Source organism: Chelonia mydas, chromosome 2 (assembly GCF_015237465.2).
Source record: "Chelonia mydas isolate rCheMyd1 chromosome 2, rCheMyd1.pri.v2, whole genome shotgun sequence".
Taxonomy (NCBI): Eukaryota; Metazoa; Chordata; order Testudines; family Cheloniidae; genus Chelonia; species Chelonia mydas.
In genome coordinates, this window is record NC_057850.1 from 185,993,069 (window position 1) to 186,015,678 (window position 22,610).

A 22,610-nucleotide genomic window follows, 5' to 3' on the forward strand; every position below is an offset into this window, starting at 1 on the left:
CAGCGCAGAAAGCTGCTTTACTGCACGGAAACTTGCCAGTGTAGACGGGGCCTTAGAGAAGGCAAGGTCAAAGGAAAACACCTTGCCCTTGGAGTGGGAGGTGGAGAGGTTTGTGACGGTCCTGAGTTCCTGTGAGGTCATTTCACACAGTCCTGGACTTGGCCCCCCCAAAAATGAGTAGCATGTGGTACTCACTACCATTGTCATCTGTTTCAGGGGTGGCCAACCTGAGCCTGAGAAGGAGCCAGAATTTACCAATGTACATTGCCAAAGAGCCACAGTAATATGTCAGCAGCCCTGCATCAGCTCCCCCACCCCACTCCCAGCACCTCCCACCCACTGGCAGCCCCACCGATCAGCACCTTCCCCCTCCCTCCTGATCAGCTGTTTTGTGGCGTGCAGGAGGTTCAGGGGTGCAGGGGAGGAGCAAGGCCATGGCAGGCTCAGGGGAGGGGGCAGGAAGGGGAGGAGTGGGGGCAGGGCCTGTGGCAGACCCAGAGGTTGAGCAGTGAGCACCCCCCCAGCACACTGGAAAGTTGGCGTCTGTAGCTCCAGCCCCGGAGTTGGTGCCTATACAAGGAGCCGCATATTAACTTCTGAAGAGCTGCATGTGGCTCCGGAGCCCCAGGTTGGCCACCCCTGATCTATCTGTACACGGTTTTATGCCTCTTTTGCACCTATTTAAATGCTTCTGTCAACACATTTTCTTAAAAGCCTTGGCTACATTGGGTTTGAACCACCTCTGGAACCCACACTGAAACTTGTAAATACGGTTCCAACAAAACTAGTTTCCAGTGCTGTATTACTGGCAACACAGATGGGGAGGTGGGGGGTGTGTGTGTGTGTGTGTCCTATCTTATCTTTTTCTAGGCCATTCAGGGTTCCTGTGTAAAAGAGTACTACTAAAGTCTATCAGGTAAATACAACCTAAAGCAGAGGTTCTCAAACAGTGGTCCGCAAGCTCCATTCAGGTGTGTGCCTGGGAGGCCGCACACAAGACAATGAAGGGCCACCCACCTAATCAGTGGAGCTGGGCAGGCATGGCTCCACGAATTAGGTGCCTGGACCCTGGAGAAGATGCACATGTAAGGTGAGGTGGTGGCCTTGGGGGCAATAGGGGGTAGGTGGGAGGGGGCAGTGGGGTGAGAAGAGGGGTGGGGGGAATTTGGGACATGCAGGGCTGCGGCAGCCAGAGAAAGAGGTGACTTTCCCCAGCTCCAGGGCTGCAGCTGCTGGGGAGAGAGAGCCCTCCTTCCAAGTCCCAGATCAGGGGCTGCCGTGGCTGGGGAGAGAGGGCACAGCCATCGCATTAGAAAGGTAAGACTACTGATATTAAAATATGAGTTGTATGCTTTTATTTGTAGAACAGAAAAACATTTTTTTTATATAGCACTTTTATGCAAAGCACTTTACAATAGTTAGATAAAGGTACAAACAACATTTGGAAAGATCATTAAGTGGTCCGCCAAGACCCTCAGCAATTTTCAATTGGTCCATGGGGGAAAAAAGTTTGAGAACTGCTGACCTATAGGGCCCATTTCTGCCCTCATTTACATGTGTACAATTTCTATGACTTCAATAGAAGTTGCACCCTTGTAAATGAGGGCAGAACTAGGCTCAACAGTTAGGAAACTAATTGGAAAAATAAGTATAAAACATCCACTTTAGAAATTTAAAGCTATGAAGCAGGAAGAAAGTAAAGAACTTGCAATGTGTAAATAAAACATGATTCAATTTAAAAGGTTAAAATCAAATATTCAAATTTAGATATGTCTTCACCTTGTGAACAAATCACTTATTTCTCTTGCCACCAATTAAGTCTTCCTATGTTCTTGCTACTGCCAGTGCTACTACATGACAGGGTTAGAGCAGCTGCACCCCCACACCAGAGAAAGAGGGCAAAGGCATACAGGGAAAAGGAAGCAAGTGATACTCTTCCCCAATCTGGAGATTTGTTTTCATTAGTCTCAAGCTCTAGGACCTGGCTCTAGTAAAAGAAAGGAGAGAGCAGCTCAGTCAATGGCTGTGAGGGCAGGGAAGGTGCTAGCCCAAAGAGGAGGTGAAGAGTAAAATATCAGGCAAGGCAAAGGAAAATCAACTCCTTTCTTCAACGGGAGAGTAAACAGGAGGCTCCTCGGAGTCAATAACTTGCAGGCTAAAAATCAGAATAGCTGAAGCAAAGGGAAGAAGCACATGGGTGGGGTGGGAAAACCTTGAGATTAAAGCATATAAGCTGAAAGAAAGTGATTGTAAAGGATCAGAAGCTCTGTTTTCAAGGCAGTGGAGGTTAGTTGGCCAGATTCTGCCTTCTGCCAAGATCTGCTCAGTACAAGAAAGGAAGAGTGGCCACCAGGGAGCTTGCTACGACTTCTCAGCATGGCTTTGACTCAGCCCAAAGGTGAATTTCTATTGGCTAGGCATAGCGAGGAGCCTACAGTTAAATTGATGGCATTCCTCTGTCTGTTTGGATGAAATACAATAACTTTTGAACTGGCATCTTCTAAGAAGGCAGCTTCAACCAAGTCTGTAATTACTTCTCTCTCAGACAGAAAGAAAAAAGAACAGTGAGGGGAGAAGAGGAAGTTGGGGGACAGGGCACGGGAGGGACACAGAGCTCCTGCCATGAGGATCAGGTTGCACTGAATCCCTGAAATAGAGGGGGATAGGAGAGGGGCACACAGAGTTTGTGAGAAGGAACAGATGAATGCAAGGAGCCCCCAGTGTGTGCAATGAGCTTGACCTACAGAAGCAACAAAGTGTGCAACCCCCTAGTTTATTTTGCAAGTAGGCGCAAAACAGGTGCAGCCATGTGTGTGTTACAGGAGTATGTAAACAAAGCATTTTCCCTGCATGTTCCAATCAGTAATTTTGGGCCAGAGTAATTTATAAATCCTGCAGCTAGAAAATTCAAACCTGGCTTTTATTAGACCAGTGATGGTCAAAAACGATACAAGTTTGAAGAAAAAGAGCTCTAGAGGTGGGACAGAGACAAGAAGTCAGGATTGAAATCTGAATTTCCCCCTTATTCATTTATACTTGTAGGAACATCAGGTTTACATAGGTCATCAACTAGTCTTTTTTTAATAGTCTTCAGCTCATTGAAATCATGAACAGTGTACTTCCTTTCTGAGACACCAGCTATTTGCATGAGCTGTGAGTGATCAATATCCCCAACTCCTATAGCATATATATGAACACCTTCCCTTCTCAGATCTTCTGCTGGTTCAGCAACATCATCAAACGACTTCCCGTCAGTGACTACCAGCAAAACTGGTCGGACATTTCTTGTTACTCTTCTGCTGCTGCCTGGTGTAAAGAATTCCTTCACCTTCCTAAGTGCAGCTCCAATTAAAGTCTGAGTTCCTGTCATCTCTTCAATGTTCTGAATTTGAATGTTCAGTTCTGATTTGCTCTGAAAAGCACCCAGGCCAAATTCTTTTTTATACCTGTCACTGTACTGGGCAATGCCAATTTGAACATTGTGATCATAATCAATCTGATCTATTATATCTTTCAAGAAATTCTTCATCCTGGTGAAGTCATCTGGGCGTATAGAATTGGAACCATCAATCAAGAAAACAAGGTCTGCTTGAATTTCACACTCTGAAATGGAAAAAAGGAAAATTAGCTTATTATTTATATAGTGCTCCTAATGCGCTGGGCTCTTCGCAGACAAATAGCCAGGCTCCCTGGCCTCAAAGAGTTTCAGTCTAAACAGAGACAAGACAAAACAAGTGCAGACAAACACAAAGGAAGTGGGGAAGGTGAGAGCAGGACAAGGCTTACAAATACAAGACTGAGTGATTGCTTTGGGGGCTCTGCACACATCTTGTTGATTCACTTTATGTATATTTTTATTACATGGAAATAATCATAATCCTATTTGGGTTTTTTTTTAAGCTCACTTTGGGGAGAGAATGAGCATGAGGGAGTGTGGAGAGGGAAAGATAGTGGGGAGAGGAAGACTGAGGGGAAGAGGAGGAAAGTTCCGAAGGAAAAAGAGAAGAGGAATGGAAGCTGGCTGACATCCCACAGCCGGAGGAGTGTGGTAGTTGAAGAGAGATGGAAGGAGATTAGGACAAACAGCAAATCAGTTGTAAAGGCAGATCAGAGTTTGTATTTTAGAGGACAAAAATTCTGACAACATGATTGGGGGTGAGTGAAAGCACTCCCTAACAACACCCCCCCCCCACCCCCCGTTCCCTGCTCTGCTGCTGGATGAACAAGAAAAGTTTCTGGAGCTGGAGCTTTAACATTCCAAAGCTCCTCCCGCTGTTTTTCTAAGTGGTCAGGGAGATGTGGCTGTGATCCCATATTCCCAGGCATCTCCGGTTGGATCCGGCATGGGATGGGGATTTCTGTTCCTCACTGGTGGGAGCAGAGCTCCATGGGGTGAGGTTTTTGAGACTGGAGCAACAGTGGGCTGTTACAGGCTCACACAGGACTTGTGGGGAGGAGCAGAGATTCAGGAGAAGGACATTGCTGAATACAGGGGAGCTTGGAGGAGGTTCCAGAAGCAGAAACCGAACAAGGTATTTGTAAAGGGACAGGCATACATAAAACAGGGCATGTGGGGCAATGCAGGGGCAGCCTAATTCTCACAACAGGGAAAGCAGTCTGTGCAACAACTGGATGCTAGCATGGAAGTGCCCCTGCCCTCGCCCTGAATGAGCCAGTGAACTGCAGACCTTACACATTTCCAGCAGGTGTTCTGCAATTGTCCTCAAATAACAGAATGCACTAGAAGAACCTCAACTACTAGGCTTCAGGAGCCCTTACCCTTTACTGAACTTTCCCCTTATGGCCAAGTTAACAATTGTCATTGCTGTAACTGACAAAAGCCTTGTCTACACTGGTGGCGGTGTGTAGGATATGTGTAGCTACACACCACGATGAAAAGCAGGCTGCATCAACACTGTACTGAGTAACTACACCTCAGGGAAATGGCTCAGGCAACAGGGAGCTGCCAGAGCCTTTCCTCACTGCCTGATGCTTGCTAGAGCCTTTTCTCGCAAGAGAGACACTATACTGCTAAAAATAGCATAGACAGTTGAGGCAAGACTTGGGCATGTAAGAGATATAGGATACATGCTCAAAGGTTCTGGCATGTCTTTTTTTTTTTTTTTTTTTTTTTTAACCTAAGCAGAGCCTCTCTGTCTTGTGGTCTTTATACCTGGGGTAGAGGGGCATGTAGCATATGTAGTTTGCACCCCACTGTCAGTGTAGATCTAGCCTAAGGCGTTGTAATGCATGAGCTTTCCTCCCAGCCGTAGTCAACTATTCGTTCACACAGGCATGCCTCCGAGTGCTTCCTGGGAGCCCTACAGGACCTAGCCCCTATGGTGCTTGCCTCTGAGGCGCAGTACAGCTGTCACGCTACTGACTATCTAAAGAAGTTTGGTGGACAGTAGCACTCCAGCAGCCCCAGGAGGGGAGGTTGATTACAGTCCACTCTGACCCAGGGCACCGGTCAAATAATACAAACAGCAATTTGTAAATATTCTTGTGACTAAATACATTCACACTGATAGTATCCATGGAATCATGTTATTCATCACTTGCAAATATTCCAACAGCTGCCAGACGAGTGAGAAAACTGTGGGAGTCACAGGAGTGCCGTGAATTTAATCTGAATGCTCATCTGAAAATGTATACCAGAAATACATTGTTACTTATTATTCTTTATTCACCTGTGGGGGAAAAAAAATTTACTTATCTAATCAGGGAGCAGAATCATCCTGTGACTTATGTTGGCTAGCTAACGGTGCAAATAATGAATAGAAAATAAGTGAACAGTTAGCAAAAAGCCCATAGGGTCACTGTAGCACAGGCCTGCTCACTGCCCCCTGGGCAACCCCTTGCAGCCAGAGATCATTCTGCAGCACCCTGACTCTGTTATCCATCTTCCATGGCCCTTTAGATCTCATAGTTCAGAAGTGGTTCCAAGAATCCCACCAAAGACATCCCATTTATTGAGTCCTCTGACACATACTGGCCCTGAAGGCGCCAAGCAGTTCAAGGTCTCTCTCCAGATTAACATGCAAAACACAAATGCACACAGTCTTCATCCCAGCTGGCCTTTACAGTCTCTCTCCTGCTTATTCAGGGTCTCTCCCAGGCCTCACTGCCTAGAGACTTTCCTCCAACTTCAGCTTTTTTCCCTGTTGACTCAGGACCTTTACAGGTACCTTCTTGCTTCCCTCCCTGCAATCTGTAGACCTAATTGCAACCTTCTCTCCCACCCCCTGAAGCTTCCTGCTCTTTTTATCCTGCCAGCTCCTGATTCAACCCAGGTGTGGTTCATCCTGCAATCAGGGCTGGCTTAGCCCCAGGCTATCCAGTACATGGGACCAGCCACCCTGTTCCTATGACAGAGGCTATTCAGTGAACATTTAGGAGTATGTGCCAGAAATCAGGATTTATTTGCAAACAGTTTCAAACACTAAAAAGGACCATATTTGACAATTTATTTGCAACAAATCGTTCAACTAGCTGCGCAGACCAGCAACCTAGAAAGTGCACCTAAAATACTGAGTTTTAACAAGGGGCATTAGGAAAAGTAGAAATTGTGGGGCCTGATTCTCTACTGACTTCCACATTATACACTCCAGTACACAAGCATAAAGTGGGCATAAAACACTACTAAACTGGATTTCCTCACTAGTAGGAGTAGCATTTTACAGTCTCTTTGCAAAGATGCAAGTGACTACTTTGGGGTGCAAAGATCTCTATGATCCCTCCTATGGCCTGTGGGAGCATGGACAGGCAAATGAACATGAATCTGACTAGTTGGTCACTTAAATGTGTGTTCTTAATACAGCGCAGGGGTTTGGAAGTATAGCAGGGGTGGGCAACCTGCGGCCTGACAGTTTGTTTGCATTGACCATCTGCAGCTCCCAGTGACTGTGGTTCGCCGTTCCCGGCCAATGGGAGCTGCAGGAAGTCATAGGCCGCTGGGACGTGCTGGCCGCCGCTTCCTGCAGCTCCCATTGGCTGGGAATGGCGAACCGCGGCCACTGCGGGCAACCATGCCTGCGGACGGTCAATGTAAACACACAGTCTTGTGGCCCGCCAGCGGATTACCCTGAGAGGCTGCAGGTTGCCCACCACTGGACTAGAAGATGCCACTGTGCAGTTTGCATGGTGTAAGTTTCCTCATAATTGCCACTGCATTTTGATTGCCACTTGCTATAGTCCCCATCTGCTTGTTCTTGCCTATTTCCTCAGCAGAGCTCATCAACCAGGCAAAATCATGTGATGCTTTTGTGATGTAGATAATTGCCTATCCCCACAACAACTAGTTTAATCAAACTGAAACCTGAACTCAGGCCTTTTAAAGTGAAAAGTTAGTACCCTAATTTTACCTTTATGAAAGTTCTGAACCTGCACAGACTAAGAATAATATCAACCATTTAAGCAATGAAAATCCTCAGTTGTAGCATCAACTAAGGGTAAACTTTAAGAAACTTCCCTTTTTCCCTATAGGGTGGCTTTCTAAAGAGAAAAGAATACCATAAGGAAGCTAGATAAACAAATGAAGCCATACACATTGCTTTGAAATTTTAGAGATGTGTCTCCCCATCTTTGCCAATTTTTAAATAAAATGATGAGGAAAGTTTAAACTGTATAGAGTAGTAAAACAAACACTTACCTGGTTTTGAATCATCACATATTTTTTCTGATATTGCTATAGATGTGTTTTTGAGTCCTTCAAATGTATCCACATAGTAATATTTGTCTTTTGATCCAGTCATGGCCAAAAGCTCATCAAGTTTTGCTCCTTCTATCCCAACAGCATAGATAATAATTCCATTGTCTCTTAATCTCTTGGCTGTGTCACCGAGCTGTGCTTTATCATGGGACTCACCGTCTGTTATCACTATAAGAATCTGTGGAACTCCCTTGCTTTTGCGGCTGCCATGCTCCTGAGCAAACAGAGCTTCCGAATAGCCAATTGCCTTGGCTGTATACGTTGAACCTCCTTTAGTTACGTCATTCTGGATAGCCTCAACAATCTCGGATTTTGCTGTGTACTTATTAAGGTAGAAAAACGTTTCCGGTTCATCAGAATATTTTACAGCTCCAAACTGAACTCTATCTGGAGCGACATCAGATTTCTTCACCAAGGCAATCATGAAGTCTTTCATGGCTTGGTATTGTAAGGGACTTATGCTCCCAGATCCATCTATGACAAACACAACATCTAATCTTTCTATCCTTTTGCATTCTGTAAAAGAACAAATGACAAAACAAAAAAACCCAAACAGATAAGTACGTACGGACTCTTACTGAATCTCTCTTACTAGTCCCTTTGTATTCAAGCAAAGCTTGTGAATTTGGATCACTTTTTGGAGGCAGCAATACAACTGAACATCCTATGTTAGGCATGTTTTGGGAAAATCCATCAGTGCACAACAGAAGAGCCTAACCACTAATCCTAAAATAACTGATCGTTTCAACTTAATCTAAAATCCAGAGGGACGGGGGAAAGAAATGAATAGTAACACAACCGAATGGGATCAGGCTAGATGATCGTAATGGCCTCTTCCGGCCTTAAAAATCTATGAATCTGTATTCTAATAGAATACAAGCACCAATTAAAAGCTTTTGTTTTCCCCAAAAACATATTTTAAGTTTTTCATTGTTGAAGTTGTCAAATTTCTGTGACCCTTGTTCTACAGAGTCATCATACACACAGCCAAATTCTGCTGCCATTTGCATCTATGCAACCACACTGAAATGCATGGAGACCCACCAGGCATCAATGATAGCAGAATTTATTTTGTGCTTTGGATCTATTGCAATTTTTTTTCTTTGTGTAAGAAAGATGTTCAGTTTGGAGACTGAAGCCCTGCCACCCCTGCACAGTCCCCAAGGCCCGATGTTGCGGTGACCAAAAAGGGCTGAATGGGACTCTTGTGAAACCCATTAAAACTACTCCTAAACTAAAGATCAGCATTTATGACAAGGAGATGGGAAGTCAATACCCGATTAACAGTTTCATAAGGAGGACATTGTAGCTCATAAACATGGAACAAAATATATACCTTTCAGGGCATAACACAGTGGCAGGTTTGGATCTGTTCTCACTTTACAACAGCAAAGATGTGTTTTGTGCAATTGGATAAGTGAGTGCAAAAAAGACCCAGATCTCAGTCCTGTAAGCCCCTGAAATGGAACATGCAATGTGCAAAGAGGAGGGAGACTCCTTGTGCTCTCCCCAGCCCTGTTGCACAACCATGTATGGGGCCAGGCATAACCTGGCCCTGGGCTATTCCATTTTTCAGGTTCTTATGCACCAGCAAGCTGTGCAATGTTTGGATAGCAGCCTCTGCAGGGAAGTGTTTGCACAGATGGTTATCATTCTATTTTAGTCTATATAGGTTCTTATACTGCAATCATCACCTTAATATGCCTGTGTGCCTTCCAGCCATGTATTAAGCAGTGTGTGTTTTTCCTCTCATCTTCTCCCCAGGAGCAAAAGTGTGTTTAGTGAGTTGTTTTGAATGTCACCCCCACTCCCCATATATTTATGTTAGAGAAGGTCAGGTCAAAGGAAAACACCTTGCACTTGGAGTGGAAGGTGGAGAGGTTTGTGACGGTCCTTAGTTTCTGTGAGAGTTCGTTTCACACAGTCCTGGACTAGGCCCCCCAAAAATTAGTAGCATGTGGTACTCACTACCATTTTCATCTATCTGTATACTGTTTTATGCCTCTTTTGCACCTATTTAAATGCTTCTGTCAACACATTTTCTTAAAAGCCTTGGCTACATTGGGTTTGAACCACCTCTGGAACCCAAACTGAAACTTGTAAATACGGTTCCAACAAAACTAGTTTCCGGTGCTGTATTGCTGGCAACATGGAAAGGGGCCAGACTGTGTGTGTGTGTGTACCTATCTTCTAGGCCATTCATGGTTCCTGTGTAAATGAGTACAACTAAAGTCTATCGGGGAAATACAACCTATAGGGCCCATTTCTGCCCTCATTTACATGTGTACAATTTCTGTGACTTCAATAAAAGTTGCTCCCTTGTAAATGAGGGCAGAACTAGGCCATTAGTGTAAACAAGAATCAGTCCCCAAGGATGTTTTACACTGCCAGAACACCACAAAGGAGTCCTTAGTACAAGGGAAAATCAGATTCTTAGTCTTTTCTTACACACATTAGCACACATATTGTACTTTTAAAATATTATGAAATTTATATTATTTGTTTGAGAGAATATAGCATCTTTCAAAGCTAATAGGACAGACCTCCTGGTACTGTGATCCAAATTCTACCTTCATTTTCTCGCATGCTTCTCATCCCTGTAGGCATCTCCAAGAGAAGATGGCATTGCAAGGAGAAAGCATGCCTGTTTATTTACTTTATTACAATACTCAACTATTTGGACAGAGCAAAATTCCTACACAGAATAGATATGAGTTATTGAAAACTGCAATACTTATTTACCCTCATGAAGCCTGCATATTCCAAAGATGATCTCATCTTCTATGTGCTTCAGAATATCAAACTTCTCGACGTAAAAAACCAGCTCACGCTTCCCACTAATCTCTTCCAGCTGATTTTTATTTGCATTAAACACCCCAATAGAGTAGATAACAACACCTTGATCACGTAGGTCTCTTGCTGGACTTTTTACTTCATCCTGCGCTTCCCCATCTGTTATCAGGATAAGAATCTTTTTGACAGCTGGACGCGCACCTTTGGGAGGCTTGAAATAATCAGCCACAAATGTCAATGCGCTTCCTGTTAGTGTATTTTCCCCTATAAGAGACATTCTATCAATAGCACTGAAAATGTCACTTTTTGAAAAGTATTGGTCAAGCTGGAACTCTTCCTTGTTTGTGCCACTGAACTGGACGACCCCAACCTGCACTCGGTCTGTGCTGATGTCAGATTTGTTCACCAGTTCTCTCATAAAGTTTTTCATTTTCAAAAAGTTCTCTGGTCCTATGCTTCCAGAACTGTCCACTAGAAACATGATGTCAGCTGTCGTTTCTTTGCAGGCTATAGAAGAAAACATTTATATTAGTATAACCCAGGCTTTACATTAAAAATAAGTAAATAGACTTAACTGGGGCAGGATGGTCTGGGATAGATGGGTGGGTGCTAAGATTTCTGGCTGTGCTGGGTAAATGGGGGAATAATGAGGTAGGTGAATGGATGGGTGGGTGCTCTCTGGAGAATAGCTAGGTCGGGGAGCCTGGGGCCCTCTCTCACATGCTGTTACTGCCCCCTTCTCCGGTTGCTGCCATGCATTAGAATCTACTAGGGAGCAGCTAGAAGTGAGGCAGAGAGGTCACCCAAGTGTCACAGTAGCTTCCAGGAGAATCAACTGCAGAGCTGTCCCTGCAGCCTGACTGGGTGAACGAGGATCCGGATGGGCTGAGCACAGGTGTGACAGGGCTGCTGCTTGTGTGAGTGCCACCCGGGTTGCATGACACTGGACAGCACTACTATAAGTTTAGTAGGATTGCTAAGGAGAGGTTTGCTAGGTACATGCATTTACACACACAGGAGAGATATTGTTGTCTGAGCCACTTCCATTTCCGAACAGAAAAAGATTCTGTGGTTCACAAATCAATAGAGGCACAAAAGATTCAGGTGTTTACAGCTGTGTATAAGCATATGACACTAGCATTCTCATAATGTACCTGTTAATCACAATCACCAGCTTGACATAGCTCACTGCTAGAGAATTTAGCTTGCATTTGTGTTCCTCTTACTCTTTGTGTGTGTGGTTGGTGGATGGTGGATGGTGGTGGGGTTGAAGGCTATTGAGCATTACAGTCTTACAAAGACAATGATCTTAAATGCCATCTTGCCTGACTGCAGACTGATGGTAGGGTTAGTGCTCTGTGGGCACCTGAACAATTCATGACACAGGTATTTACACTGGGGCAATAGCAACACAACATGACAAGTTGGAAAACACATTACTTGATGTAGGACTACCCTCTTCAGTTGAAAAGCCATCTTGTTTGTTACAAAGCTGAGGGAAAAAAGGAGGAAGGAAAAGGAGTGCTTTGATGCTGTGATTGAAACCAAATAAAAATACCCTTGCTTTTTTAAAGCATATGATGAACATACACATAATAGATTTAAGAAAGAAAGAAAACTGCATTATTTATAATTGGCTTGCGGACAGCCATCTCAGTTCAAAGTATATTTATACATTTCAGTTATTCAGGCTGGAGTTATATGCTTATCATGTTTTGAATTTGAAATTGTTTGTTATATAAGAGGAGGCTCCATGTTCAATTAGCACTATGAGTTCAAAGGGCAAATCAAAATTTTCCTTACCTTCTTCAGAACGGATCACTTGAACAATTTCATTTTTTATGTTTTTCAAAGAGTCAAACTCTTGCACAAAGAAAGTCCTGCTCTCTGACCCTGCAATCTCATGTAGCTGTGCTTCATTTGCATCTTTTACACCAATGGCATAAATATTAACCTTCTCATTCCTCAGGCTCTCAGCAGGCTCCTTCACACTGTCATGTGACTCCCCATCTGTTAGGACAATGAGGTGACAAGGCACCCTGCCGGCTCTCTGCTCCCTTGCCTTTTTGAACAGTGGCTGCATGAAAGTCAAAGCTTCTCCAATATAGGTATTCCCGTCAATTTGCCTAATGTTGTCAATGGCCATCTCTAAATCGTTTGTTTTGTTGTATTCATGAAGTTCAAACTCCAGTCTTTTGACATGTGAGTACTGCACGGCTCCAAAGCGAACTTTATTCGGCCCTATGTTAAACATCTTAACCACTTCCTTCAAAAAATTTTTGATGTCTCCAAAGTCATTAGGAAGAATGCTTGTTGAGCCATCAATGAGCACATAAATATCAGCTTCCTCTGTGACCACAGATCCTACATGGAAAAAGAAATTGTATACAGAATTAGTGCGAGAACAAAATGTAAAGAGAAACACTGAGAGAAGCACCAAAGCAGATAGACATGTAATTAGGGCCCAGAGTCAACCAGTATTTATACAATGACACAAACCCAGGTGGAGTTCCACAGCGGCAGAAAATCTGCCAGAGAGTGAGGTGATCATGGTGCAAAGTGGCCGTAACCTCAATGTAAAGTAACAATGTCTGAGAAATGCTGATTACTTACCTTATGACAACTGGAGTTCTTCAAGTTATGTGATCCCTATCTGTACGCCACTCGAGGTGCGCATGCACTCCATGTGCCTAAGACCAGAAGATTTTTCAACAGCAGTGTCTCTTGGGCTGCATCAGTGCCCATCTCCTCCTTGTGCTCCAAGTCGAGGGCATAAGGGACCACATGGACTGACCACCTCCTCCAGTTCCATGAATAACCCAAGGAAGGGATCAGAAGCAGAGTGGAAGGAGGGTGGGTAGTGGAATACAGATCAGGACCACACATCGTGAAGAACACCAGTTACTGTAAGGTAAGTAACCAGAATTTCTTCTTCAAATGACGGTCCCTATGTGTATTCAATTCAAGGTTACTCACAAGCAGTACTCAATGAGGAAGGTGCAGGGAACCCTGATGTGTTTGGCAGCGTGATCCTGCAATCTGAAAGGATACATATGCTGAATAGATTCATTCAAGGGCATAATGCCTAGTAAAAGTGTGCATAGAGCTCCATGTTGCCACTCTACAGATCTCCAGAAGAGGAACTCCATGAAGCAAAGCCACTGATGTAACCTGTATGCCTTGTTTGGGAGGGGTCACCATCAACTCACAGCTTACAACACATGCAATGCCACAATTTAGCTCTCACTGTGCCTGGGATTTATACCAAAGACCCAGTTCTGCAGAACGTTACATGTAGAATCCCAGTGACCCCAACAGAACTCATGTGAGTAGGGTGCAGGAATGGATCCTCCTTTTGCACATGCTGAGTTATTAAATCCCAGGTACCCACTTGAAAATAACTAAATTACAAGTGTGGGCTTCATTTATACACTATCTGCATTTTCACCTCTGAATTTGGCCCTAATCTATGTAAGTCTGTCAAGGTTTACAAGAGCACTGATCAACCTAATATGTAAATCTAATGTCCATCTCCATTATCCAAACACAGTTTCAGTCTATTATACAAAGTCTCATAAGGTATAGAGATCCTGACTCAAGAGTCTCAGGCTTCACAATTGGGAAAATTGAAGACTAAATATTGGTGGTTTTTTTAAAAAAAAAATCACATAATACAACAGAATACAAAGGATACTGACATACCAAGTGTCTGAATTACTGAAGTTTGACTCCCAATAAGGAAGAGAAACAAAGTCAGCAGCATCTTCATATTATGAATGAATGTTCCAAGCTTTCATGCTGGAAAAATAAAATAAAAATCCCATATATCAAATATCAAAAGGACCCTGGAACATGACTGCATAATACACTAGTATAAGGAAACTTATAGGGTTGGGAAAGATGTAGTCCAATCCCAATATACTGTTATAAGAATCTAAAGCACTCCAGATAAAGAAACAGGAAAATGGTAAAGGGTTCATTGTCTTCTTCTTTATCCATGAAATCAGACATTAATTATTGTAATCTCACCTGTGTGGCACTGATGCCTCCAACCTTCCCACTTAAAAGCTATTTAAAATGTTTCCAAGGTGATTTTGATGACATCATTTCCCCTTTGTACCCCTCCACTGGCTTCCCCTTAAACACCCTTGGGGCTGCCATCTGATGTGCCAAAACTACTTCTGCCCCTGCTTTCCCTGCCAGCTTGGGACTCCAGCACCCTGCCTTGCTGAGCCAGACATGCCAGTCTACTCCAACACAGACCCAGGGTCTGAACCATGTGCCCCAAAGCTGCAGACTTAACAGAAAGCAACTTAAGAAGTATTCCTGTCTTTAACACTCAGATGCCCAACTCCCAGTGGGATCCAAACCCCAAATAAATCTGTTTTACCCTGTTTTAAGCTTATACAGGGTAAACTCATAAATTGTTGGCCCTCTATAACACTGATAGAGAGATATGCACAGCTGTTCCCCCCCCCCCCCCCCCCCGCCGCCCCAGGTATTAATACATACTCTAGGTTAATTAATAACTAAAAAATGATTTTATTAAATACAGAAAGTGGGATTTAAATGGTTCCAAGTAGTAACAAGCAGAACAAAGTGAATTACCAAACAAAATAAAATAGAACACTCAAGTCTATGTCTAAGAAAACTGAATATAGACAAAAACCTCATGCAGTAAGCTTCCCTTTACAGACTAGTCTCCTTCTAGTCTGCGTCAGCAATCACTCACACCCCCTGTAGTTGCTGTCCTTTGTTCCAGTTTCTTTCAAGTATCCTTGGGGGTGGAGAGGCTCTCTTTTTAGCCAGCTGAAGACAAAATGGAGGAGGTCTCCCACGGGCTTAAATAGACTTTCTCTTGTGGGTGGAGACCCCCTCCTCTCGCCTATGCAAAGTTCAGCTCCAAGATGGAATTTTGGAGTCCCATGGGCAAGTCACATGTCCATGCAGGACTCAGTTTCTTACCAGCCAAGCCACATTCCTGGGAAAGCTCAGATGTGGATTGGCGTCTTCAAGTTCATTGTTGGCTTAAGTGGTTCTTGATTGGGCACTTAATTCACACATTCTTTTCTCAAGAAGCTGACCAAATGCTTTACAAAGGCTACAAATCAAGCCAGTACACAGCCAATATTCATAACTTCGAATACAAAAATGATACATGCATACAAATAGGATTAATAGATTCAGTAGATCATAACCTTTACAGATATATGTTACCTGTCATAGGTAGCATAAAACATATTCCAGTTATGTCATATATATATTCATAAGCATATTTCCATAAAGCCTTCTGGGGGGCACAGTCACACCCTTCTCTACTGAATCAGCGGCCCCTTACCTTTCAAATCTAGTTTCTTATTATGGGCCTGACCCTCACCTTCGCTCTGCCAGTTACAACCTTGAGCATCCATTTATCTCCTTGTCTCAGAAGCACCTTCCTGCTTTTTCCCATGCCACCCCACATGCTGCAGAAGAACCTTCTGACAACATTCACAAGCCATCACCTTATTCTCACTGAGATTCTTCCTTGAAACTTACTTTTAAAAGATACAAGCCTACAAACCATTGCCACCTGGGACTGATTAGGCTGGCAGCCAGCTGTTACTGAGACCACACTGAGTTATGCAAATGTGCCTGGCTTAGGGGTGCCAGGCAGCTGGTTTTCGACTGGAACACCCGGTCAAAAGGGGACCCTGGCGGCTCTGGTCAGCGTAATAGTCCAGTCAGTGGTGCAGCAGGGCTAAGGCAGGCTCCCTACCTGCCATGGCTCCGTGCAGTTCCTGGAAGTGGCCAGCATGCCCCCACGGTCGCTCGGCTCGGGGTGATCAGGGAAGCTCCTTGTGCTGCCCCCGCCTCAAGCGCCGACTCCGCAGCTCCCATTGGCCCTGGTTCTACTGTTAGTTTTTCCTTCTCTCACTGCCCTCCCATTTGTTAGTTTATTCTCCTGCCCCGTACTTTCTAACTGCTAGATTGCAACCTCTCTGGGGGAGGGACAGTGCCTAGTACAATGGGGCCCTAACCCTTGATGAGGGTCATTAGGAAATACTGCAGTGTTCTTCAATCAGTGGCCTGCCTGGGGCCCAGGTCTGGCCCCTGAGGGCCTTCCGTCTGGCCCACTGGGCATCAGCTGTTCCACCCCGCTCCCTGCTGTGAGCTCTACTGTAAGGACTTCCCCAATACCTGGCTCCAGCTCTGCCCTGGACAGCGGGCTCCCAGCAGCTCCAGCCGCTTCTCAGTCCCAGCTGCAGCATCCCCATGCTGACCTGCCTCCAAGTGCCCTGCCCGGGCCCAGCACCTGCTGGTTTGGAGGACACTGCAGCCTGGGAGGGAAAGGGGCCGCCTAGCAGGGGAATGCAAGGACACTGCTGCTGGAAGCCCGGGGCGCACTTGAGCCGGGTCATGGAGCTGCCCTTAGAGCAGACCCACCAGTGAGGAGCAGGAAGAAACAGCTGGTGTCCGGTGGGCCAAACAAAAAACCTTCATTTATGGCTCTGGCCCCTTTCCCTCCCCAGCTCCAGAGCATCCTCTGAGCCGGCAAGTGCCAAGCCCTAGCATGGCAGACTGGGGGCGCTAAGAGATGGCTCAGCAAGGCACACTGCAGCCAGGGCTGAGCAGTGAAGCATGGGGGTCGAAGAGCCCAGGAGCACAGGGTAGACCCAGAGTCAGCAATGAGTCACGGGGCCAACCTTACAGCAGAGCCCCCAGCTGGGAGCAGAAGCTGAGCACAGGCAGGAGGAGGCAGGGACAAGACAGGCTCTGGGGTTCATATCCTACTTCCCTGGGCCTCTACTGCTCCCATTTTCCTCCCAGCTCCCCTCAATCAAGGAGTACTAAGTAGGCTCCTGTCTCCTGCAACTACTCCCTGTCTCTCTCCCGCATCATAAAGAAATCAGTAATTGCTGTATTTTTACTAGAAAGCAAACCCTGAAGAGCCTTTTGGCTCTAGAGAGAACCTGCTGGCCTGCCAAGATTTGGACATTGCCTTATAATGTAATTGAATACCAATGCAACACTAAAGATCACTACAAATTATGACTATTATTGCACATGAGGCTCTCTGCAATGATGAAAGGCAGTTTAAAATGCTACCACTGTTCCTTCCAACTACATGTTTCTCTGCATTTCAGGTTTAATATAAAGAAACTCCTAAGAGTTCATGTTTTATGGGTGTTTTTATGTGCCCCTTGTGTATAGCTATTAAAACATAATATTTAACTAAATAAAATACAGCTTAAACGAGAATAGAGATTTATAGTGGTAGCTGTACAATGAAATGGCTCTCTGCATTCCATTGTGACACGAGACCTAGATGTACTTTGCTGAGGGATGTTAGGCCCGAGAGCCCTGAGAGCCTCTTATGCTTTTTACAGACGCTCAATAAACCCTTCCATTTTACACTGGCTGAGTTGCTGTAGTCTAGAGATCGGGGTTGCATTATCCCCTCTGGATGTGGTGGCCCTGGGGGTCCAGGTCGAGTGGGCTCCCTGTGGGGGCTCACAGCGAGAGACAGGCATGCTGAAGGCTCAGAGTGGTGCGGTCCCAGGAGGCAGTGGAGCCTACAGCTTAACCCCCGAGAGAGAGTGGGCTCCTGAGAAGGACTCTCGCACTGAAGGGGGTTCCTCCCAGGGAGCCGAGAGAGAGCATGAGTCCTGTGAGTCCGTAACAACTTGTTGCTGAGTTACTTGTCTATGGAAGTACTAACTGTGTCAATAGGTTAGGTAGGTTTCAGAGTAGCAGCCGTGTTAGTCTGTATTCGCAAAAGAAAAGAGGGACTTGTGGCACCTTAGAGACTAAACAATTTATTTGAGCATAAGCTTTCGTGAGCTACAGCTCACTTCATCGGATGCATGCAGTGGAAAATACAGTGGGGCGATTTATATACATAGAGAACATGAAACAATGGGTGTTACCATACACACTGTAACGAGAGTGATCACTTAAGGTGAGCTATTACCAGCAGGAGAGCGGGGGGGGGGGGGGAACCTTTTGTAGTGATAATCAAGGTGGGCCATTTCCAGCAGTTGACAAGAACGTCTGAGGAACAGTCCGGGGGGGGTGGGAATAGTTTTACTTTGTGTAATGACCCATCCACTCCCAGTCTCTATTCAAGCCTAAGTTAAAGATATTTACTTGTAAGTATGTCATTTGGCCACTAGATGTCTCTGTGCTATACTGAAAGTCCCAGCAAGGGTGCAGTCTCTGGTCCCACAACAGATGGAAGCCAGCTTGTTTCGTTTATGGTTTATTCCTTTATTAACCAATGTCTGCTTTGTAAGGGCTGTGGCTACACTTACTATGACAATCTGCATAGAAGTCCAAATCCTGGACCCACTGCACAGTTAGGAGTAAATGGACTACCCTCTAGAGGAAGCATATGGGAGATGGAATCCTCTGCCCAGATCATAGATTGGTTATGAACCACTTTGCAGCAACTACTGCTGACTAAAAGCTACATCACCTGTACACCAGTTGCAGCCACTCTCACAGGGAATATTACCCAATGAATCTGCTTTATTTTGGAACCACCATCCCTAGCAAAGACGCTCTCTGCCTTGTGATGCAGGGAGCTCCTGGGGTGCTGGGGCATGCAGTTGGTGCAGATTCCTTGCATGGACGATCTGCAGCCCCTACCTCCTTTCCACAAGCACTGGAATCAAACATCAGTCTGCACCCTTCAAGGTCCTCCACTCCGGTGGAGGATAGTGGAGGGAGCGGGACAAGCTGCATAAGGCTGACCCTACTGTCAGTGATGTGTGACCTTGCATCTTTAAAATCAGAACTGAGTCCATAAAATAAACTGATCTGTAAAGGGAAATTGCCTTATGGGTGTATGCACACTCAAAAAACTCCACTCTGATCTATACCTGCAACTGCCATACACTTAACAGCCTTAACACAAATCCTTGTCCTTCCGGCCCAGTGGAGAATGGGACCCAGTAGGCAGCTTCAAGATGAGGAGCAGGGCAGTACAAGCAGAAGGAGCCCTGCCAAATGGCCAACAGGCTGAGGCAATGACAGAATGAACAGTTGCTCCTGTGGCCACACTTCTAAGCAAAACATCTGTAACGTCCCTCAAAGAATATCCTGTGTTCAAGGAGCTCTCTGACAGTTGTAGAGTTGGTTCAGCAAGCGCTGCATGCCCCCATCCCTGTTACGTAAATCCCCAGCATCGGGAGCGTACCAGGGCATTTTCATGGGGGTTGGAGGTGTGGCAGAGGCAGTCTTATTGACAGCTGTTCCCTAGCTGCCAGAAAACTCATACGGACCATGGCCAGCTGGGTTCAAGTTAAGCCAATGTTAAGGGCTTCCCTAAATTGTATTGGGGAACTAATCAGCTCTTTGAAGCCTCAAGGAAGAGGAATCACATTGCCTCCCTTCTTAGTCCCTGATGCAGGGCTCTGCATCAGTATCATAGAGATGAATTCAGGCTTGGAATTTTTGGAATCTGTGTGACAAAGCCAATTTCTATGAAGGTAAATCAAAATTACACTATCCAGCATAGTTTAGATTCCACACTTTGTTTTCTGACTTTATTATCTTTCTTTAAATAATCAGCACAATCGCAAGAAACAGCTGAAAAAAATGTAGTTCGATTACACACTGTCAGTGGCTTGAAAACTATGTTTGACTGTAGAAAATATAGCGAATGGAATACTAATCTTTTGGAAAGCAGACAGAATCTATGGCTTGACAGACAATATAAATTTTCATGGTACATGCAAATACTGTCCAATTGCATTTATAAGAAGAAAAGGCTTTAGGAGAGGAGGCAAGTTAGATATAACTTTTTTTCAATCTTGCGATTTGTGAGACATCTTACAAATTCAGGGTCGGTTTCATTGTATTACATTTAGGGCTGTCGATGAATCGCAGTTAACTCACATGATTAACTCAAAAAAATTAATAAAGATTTAAAAGATTAATCGCAATTTTAATCGCACTGTTAAGCAATAGAATACCAATTGAAATGTGTTAAATATTTTGGATATTTTTCTACATTTTCATATACTGTATTCTGTGTTGTAATTGAAATAAAGTGTATATTATTTTTATTATAAATATTTGCACTGTAAAAATTATAAACAAAAGAAATAGTATTTTTTAATTCACCTCATATAAATACTGTAGTGCAATCTCTTTGTCATGAAAGTGCAATTTACAATTGTAGATTTTTTTTGTTACATAATTGTACTGAAAAACAAAACAAAGTAAAACTTCAGAGCCTACAAGTTCATTCAGTCCTACTTCTTGTTCAGCCAATTGCTCAGACAAACAAGTTTATTTACATTTACAGGAGATAATGCTGCCCTCTTCTTATTTACAATGTCACCAGAAAGTGAGAACAGGCATTTGTACGGCACTTTTGTAGCTGGCATTACAAGGTATTTATGTGCCAGATATGCTAAACATTCATGTGCCCCTTCATGCTTTGGCCACCATTTCAGAGGACATGCTTCCGTGCTGATGACGCTCGTTTAAAAAAAATAATGCATTAATTAAATTTGTGACTGAACTCCTTGGGGAAGAATTGTATGTCCCCTGCTCTGTTTTGCCCCTATTCTGCCATATATTTCATGTTAGGGCAGTCTCAGATGATGACCCAGCACATGTTGTTCATTTTAAGAACACTTTCGCTGCAGATTTGACAAAACGCAAAGAAGGTACCAATGTGAGATTTCTTAAGGTAGCTATAGCACTCTACCCAAGGTTTAAGAATCTGAAGTGCCTTCCAAAATCTGAGAGGGATGGGGTGTGGAGCATCCTTTCAAAAGTTTTAAAAGCAACACTCCAATGCAGAAACTACAGAACCCGAACCACCAAAAAAAAAAAAAATCAACCTTCTGTTGGTGGCATCTGACTCAGATAATGAAAATGAACATGCATTGGCCTGCACTGCTTTGGATTGTTATCGAGCAGAACCCATCATCAGCATGGGTGCATGTCCCCTGGAATGGTGTGAAGCATGAAGGGACATATGAATCTTTAGTTGGGTGACCAGATGTCCCGATTTTATAGGGACAGTCCCGATTTTTGGGTCTTTTTCTTATATAGGCTCCTATTCCCCCCCCCCCCCCCCCCCCCCCCCCCGGTGTCCCGATTTTTCACATTTGCTGTCTGGTCTTCCTAATCTTTAGCCCATCTGGCACGTAAATATCTTGGTATGCCGGCTACAACAATACCATGAGAACACCTGTTCTCACTTTCAGGTGACACTGTAAACAAGAATCAGGGAAAATAGTTTAATTTAAGATCACATCAGGCAAAAGGTTTCAGAATAGCAGCCGTGTTAGTCTATATTGGTAAAAAGAAAAGGAGTACTAGTGGCACCTTAGAGACTAACCAATTTATTTGAGCATAAGCTTTCGTGAGCTGTATTTTCCACTGAATGCATCCGATGAAGTGAGCTGTAGCTCACGAAAGCTTATGCTCAGATAAATTGGTTAGTCTCTAAGGTGCCATCAGGCAAAAGAGATATTCTACCCCATAATGGGAGTAGCCAATGTGCTGCAGCAATCTCGATTAGAGAGTGCTAAGCTCGGCTCCCCACAACATAACTCTGCTGGTTGTTGATGGTTTCCACAAGGAGAAGCAGGGGAAATTAAGTAAAATTCACAGGTAAAAGGGACAGCCAACCGACAGAATGATAATGCTGTAAGGACAAGGGCTTTACTTGTATCTTCCACATCAGAAAATCGACACTCAAAGAGCCAAAGTGTACACTCCCCAGAAATACTCATGTGACAGGAGAGAGGGGGCCAATAAATTTCAACTTCAACTTCAAGGGATTACCTTTGAATTGTCCCCTCAGTTGGAGGGATCGGTAGAGCCACCAAGAAGGGAAGGGTGCTGCCTCTCAGCCCCATAGAGTCTGCTGAACTACAGGGAAGAGTAAGCTTCCCATCCCACAAAGGGGTGGCTTCTTGGTGCCTCTCCTCTGACAGCCCTCTACCCCGTAGCAACATTCCTTCTGCAGGAACCAAGCTGCCATCGGCCAGGCATGCCCATCTCTACAAGAAACAAAACATAAACATGCCAACTAACCAACAAATCCTTCACCACAGGGGTTCAAGCAGGAAGTGGAAGTAAATGCTGTTTCAAGCAACTG

At 44.5% G+C, this 22,610-nt stretch overlaps 1 protein-coding gene across 1 annotated transcript in view; it reads right to left on the reverse strand.

The window, feature by feature from the left end:
• Positions 1–3,022: 3,022 nt before the first annotated feature.
• LOC119565474 (collagen alpha-6(VI) chain-like) overlaps positions 3,023–22,610 on the reverse strand; it is a 38,400-nt gene continuing 18,812 nt past the window's right edge. Inside the window, exons 2-5 of the mRNA XM_037891556.1 lie at positions 12,308–12,868; positions 10,454–11,011; positions 7,652–8,227; positions 3,023–3,603 (exon numbers count right to left, since the gene is read on the reverse strand). Of these exons, the coding sequence (XP_037747484.1) occupies positions 3,023–3,603; positions 7,652–8,227; positions 10,454–11,011; positions 12,308–12,868 (2,276 nt within the window). The remainder of the gene's footprint in view (positions 3,604–7,651; positions 8,228–10,453; positions 11,012–12,307; positions 12,869–22,610) is intronic.